The sequence below is a fragment of the Neltuma alba genome, unplaced genomic scaffold (assembly GCF_004799145.2).
Source record: "Neltuma alba isolate B1F8T4 unplaced genomic scaffold, ASM479914v2 tig00011445_pilon, whole genome shotgun sequence".
In the NCBI taxonomy this organism is placed as follows: domain Eukaryota; kingdom Viridiplantae; phylum Streptophyta; class Magnoliopsida; order Fabales; family Fabaceae; genus Neltuma; species Neltuma alba.
This window is the reverse complement of record NW_021636126.1, coordinates 107,781-112,521: the sequence shown is the minus strand read 5'-3', so window position 1 is coordinate 112,521 and position 4,741 is coordinate 107,781. Positions and strand designations below refer to the sequence as shown.

The 4,741-nt window shown below is 35.6% G+C and overlaps 1 protein-coding gene across 1 annotated transcript; it reads left to right on the top strand.

Moving 5' to 3' along the window:
* Positions 1-3,882: 3,882 nt before the first annotated feature.
* Positions 3,883-4,254, top strand: LOC114713687 (uncharacterized). Its single transcript, XM_028898359.1, has one exon. It carries the CDS (start codon positions 3,883-3,885, stop codon positions 4,252-4,254), a length of 372 nt encoding a protein of 123 aa, XP_028754192.1.
* The last annotated feature ends 487 nt before the right edge of the window (positions 4,255-4,741 follow it).

The window sequence follows — 4,741 nt, the reverse complement described above, 5'->3', positions numbered from 1 at the left end:
GAGATAGCGAAGTAAAGGAAACAAAAAGGAGATTCATTAGACCTAGCGTATCTCCTAAGGTGCTCTAGTACTCTTCATTAAAAGGAAGGATGGTAGTCTAAGATTAAGCATAGACTACCGAGAGTTGAAGAAAGTGACAGGAAAGAATAAGTAGCCCTACTGCAGATTGATGATATGCTAGACTAGCTGGTTGGAGTTATGGTATCTTCTAAGATCGATTTACGATCAAGATACCCCCAGCTACGGATAAAGGTTGAGGATGTTTCGGAGATTGCTTTTAGAACCCGTTATGGACGATATGAGTTTTTAGCGATGCCGTTGGTTAATGAATGCCCCTGCTACTTTCATAGATTATACGAACTGGATTTTCACCCGTACTTAAGTTGGATGTCATAGTCTTTATCGATGACATTTTTGTGTACTCTGAATCTCGAGAGGAACATGAGCAACAGTTAAAGACTATTCTGAGTACACTAAAAGAGAAACAGCTCCATACCAAACTTACTAAAGGTGAGTTTTGGTTAAATGAAGTTAGATTCCTAGGCCATACAATTAAGAAAGAAGGTGTGGCTGTGGATCCTAGTAAAGTTCAAACAATGCTCAACTGGGAACAGCCCAAGATGGTAATAAAGATAAGAAGTTTCTTAGGGCTGAAAAGTTACTACAGGACTTTTCTGGGAGTGCCCAATCGCTAACCAAGCTTGCCAAGAAGAATCAACAATTTGTGTGGGATAGTAAGTGTGAGGCGAGCTTTCACAAGCTGAAGCAAATGGTGACCTCTACTACAGTACTAGTGATCCCTGTAATATCCTTAAAAAAAAATTCAAAAAAAATAATTGAAAAATAATATAATATAATATAATATAATATAATAATATTTTATTATAATATCCAACTTTCCACCGATTTTTCGGTGGAAAGTTGGGGGGGACGGTGGGGGTTGGGGGTTGAAGGTTGAAAAACCCCCTCCCCCCCCAATAAATGTGCGGGGGGTGTAAAAATACACCCCCAGCACTTCATTTTTCCCCGGCAAACGCAAGAAGAAAGAGAGAAAGAGAAGAAGAAAAGAGAGAAAGAGAGAGCTGAAGTGTGTGAGAGAGAGGAGCATACCGGTGAAGCAGAGGGCAAGCTTTGAAGATATTTTAGGTACATGAAATTATCTCTTTTCATCAAACTTTCTTCATAAATATTTCATATATATTTTATGCTTCCTAATAGTAGTATTATCATAGTGATTAGAGAAAATTTTGAGACTTATATATAATATAAGTAATTAGTTTTTACAAAAGATGACTATCGAAATTTAGAAGTTAATGAGTTGTTAATTTTAATCGGTTAGATTTGTCCATTTGTTGGTTTTTAGTATTTAAATTAATTTTTCTAGTTGAAAAATCTGTTATATATGATTTATATTATATTTTTACCGATTAAATTCAAGTTAAGTAATTTATTTGGATTGTTTGATATATTATTGAGATTTTAATCGGTTTAGTTTTATTTATTGGGTGACTGGAGGTTTTAAAATAATTATTGTAGCTAAAAATTTTATTATTTATGGAAATATATATATTGTAGTTATACCATTAAAGTTTTGATTAGATTATTCATTTATAAATATTTGAAGTATTATTGAATTTTTGATAGTTTGATTTTGAGGTTTAAACTTAAATGAGGATTTTTAGAGTTTATAATATAATAATTTTATATTTGGAAATTGTTGAAAATCCTTTTTATTAAGGTAAATAATTTGGAGGTGGTAAATAAATAATTTGGGGTTGTTAGAAATTTTAAGTTGTTGCTAAAATACTTAATAATTTTTGGGTTATGAGAGTTGCGGGAATTTAGAGTAAAAATTTAAATAATATAGAGAAGTTTAATTAATCAATTAATTAGTTTATATTAATATGTGGTTATATTAATTGTGTAGATTAATTATTGGTTAAGCAAAGGATTGACCTTGTGGTAATTCTTAGTATTGCTTTGGCGAGAGGTAACCACTTTCCACTTGTTATATGTGCTAATATGTTGTTTGTGAGTATTTTGCTATTTTTGGAATAATATTTGATATTTGGAACTTGAGTAGATATGTTATATCTTTTGAGCTATGAAAATTGTCTTGTGGGATTTTTGGAATGTTGATTGAGAAGTTTGGAAAAGATATATGATTTATATCTTATTGATTATACTGAGAAAAGATTGAGACATTTTATTATATTGTGAATGATTAGTTGTTATTTGGATTTTGGATTGAGTCCTATCCTACCACGTGGTAAGGCCGCCATTGGTGCACATTGGTTGGCTTCTTCTTTCATCCCCCATGTGAGGGATAGGCCTTTGTGGCTTCTTATTCGTCCCCCAAAGTGAGGGATAGGCCCATATGGTTGATTGATCCTCCAGAGTGAGGGATAGACTTATGTGGCTTGTGTGTTGGCCCCCATAGTGAGGGTTTGGATGATTGAAATTATATTTCTATGGATATATCTATGTTTCTCGAGAATTAATAACTATCCCACTTGACACCTCACGAGCACGTGTTAGTATGTATGATGAGTTGGAAAGCTGGTTACTGAGACATTTGTCTCACCCCGTGGTTTAACATTTTTCAGGTGATAGTTCAGGTGGTGGCCCATCAGGGAAGGCTTCGGAGGCATAGTGTGCTGTTATAGCTTGTATAGCCTCCCTGCTTTTGTTCTATGTGCTGACTTGTTATATATTGCCACATAGGGCTCATCTACTATCATGATGTAAAATAATACTTTTAATTACTACTACCTGGTATGATAGGGCGTGACGAGGCCCGAGGCATTTTAGACTCTGCGTGTAACGCTCCTTTGAAAGTATTGACTTTTGACTAATGAGCTCTATAGTTTATATTAAACTGATTTATCAGTTCGTATGGTTGAAAATATAAGTTTGGTTTGGGCTAATGGTTGAATGATATTTCTGGACTTTGGAAGTCTAAGGCCCAAGGTAACGATCGATGTTACTCTTATTATAAGTTTATTTCTTTTAACCATGATAGCGATTTTAAAATTTTAAGGTTTCTTCTTTTTATCATGGTTAATCATTCAAATAAATTGTTAGATTTAATCTAAAATAGTTTTGAAAGAACGGTTGTCACAATCCCAGATCTGACACTATCGTATGTAGTGTGCACAGATACGAGTAAATAGGGATTGAAATACGTACTGGTGTAGCAAGGCAGAGTTGTCACCCATAGCTCATGACATCTAAAGCCTTATAAGGAGAATTACCCCACATATGACTTGGAGCTAGTAGCAATCGTTTATGCCTTAAAGATGTAAAGGCATTATTTGCATAGGGCAACCATAGAACTGTTCTGTGATTATAAGAGTCTAAAGTACTTGTAAGATCAGAAAGAGCTGAATATGAGGTAGAGAAGATGGATAGAGCTACTAAATGACAATGACCACCAGATCAAGTACCATCTGGGGAAGGCCAATGAAGTGGCTGATGCCTTCAGCAGGAAGGTAGTGTAGGTGGCAACCCTAATGATTAAAGATGGTGGATTGTTAAAAAATATAAAGGATTAGGGTCCTATCTGTCAGATGCAATTGACATCTGATGTAGCAGGAGCAGGAATAAAGGTCTTGTTGATTGATCAGATTAAAGGAGTTCAAATAAGAGATGAGTTAGCAAGGACTCTTCAAGTTAAGGTATTAGACTAGGAGACAAGAGATTTTAAAATCTCAACTAAGGGAATATTAAAGTATAAAGGAAGAACATAGGTCCCTCTAATAAATGGTCTCAGGTAGCAAATTCTTGATAAGGCATATAAGAGTAAGTACATGATTCAACCGGAAATGACCAAGATGTACCAAGACCTTAAGCAGAGGTCTTAATGGCCCGATATGAGACAAGATGTCACCCAAGCCCTACGTGCTAGAAAATAAGGATAGAGCATCGAAAATCATCAGGATTTCTGCAAACCCAGATTTCCCTGAGCAGAAATGGGATAGGATTTCCATGGGTTCTATTGTAGGATTACCCTGTACATCGTCAAATCACGACGTGACATGGGTCATAGTTGATCAATTGACAAGTTGGCCCATTTCCTCGCAATTAAAGTTAAAGTATTTGCCAGGAAAATTTGCAGGGTTATATGTTAAGGAGTTCGTTAGACTTTATGGGGTACCAAAGGACATCATGTCAGATAGAGACGCAAGGTTTATGTCCAGATTCTGGAAAGATGTAAGAAGCCATGAGAACCCAATCGAGTCCCAGTATGACTGATTACCGCAACTGGATGGGCAAACAAAGTGAACGATTCAGAAGACATGTTGAGGGCATATGTCTTGGATTTTAAAAGAAACTAGAATGAGTACTTGCCACAGGCGGAGTTTGCTCACAATAATAGCCATCATTCTAGCTTTCAAATCATCTCGTTCGAAGTAAATAGGACTGTTTGAGATTTTAGAGTTATAAGCCTCGATCAGAATAAATTCAAGCATGCTAAATAGGGAAAAAGAAAGGGACATTCTCCTCGGGTAACCTCTTAGTGATAGTCAAACTAGAGGTTTAGCCTTAGAATTTCGAGGATGAAATTTTTGAGAGGGGGAGAATTGTCACATCTCAATTTTGAGGCCTAGGAACCCTGAAAGTAGTCTAAAGAAGGCAGGATACTAAGCCTTTTGAGCAGAAATTTCAAAGATGAGAAAGGAAGTCAAAAGTAGTTCAGGGACTAAACTGCAAAGTGAAAGTTTTCAGGGGCTCAAGCATA

Coding starts and splice junctions, on each gene's coding strand:
- LOC114713687 (XM_028898359.1), top strand. CDS start 3,883: ATGTCACCCAAGCCCTACGTGCTAGAAAATAAGGATAGAGCATCGAAA.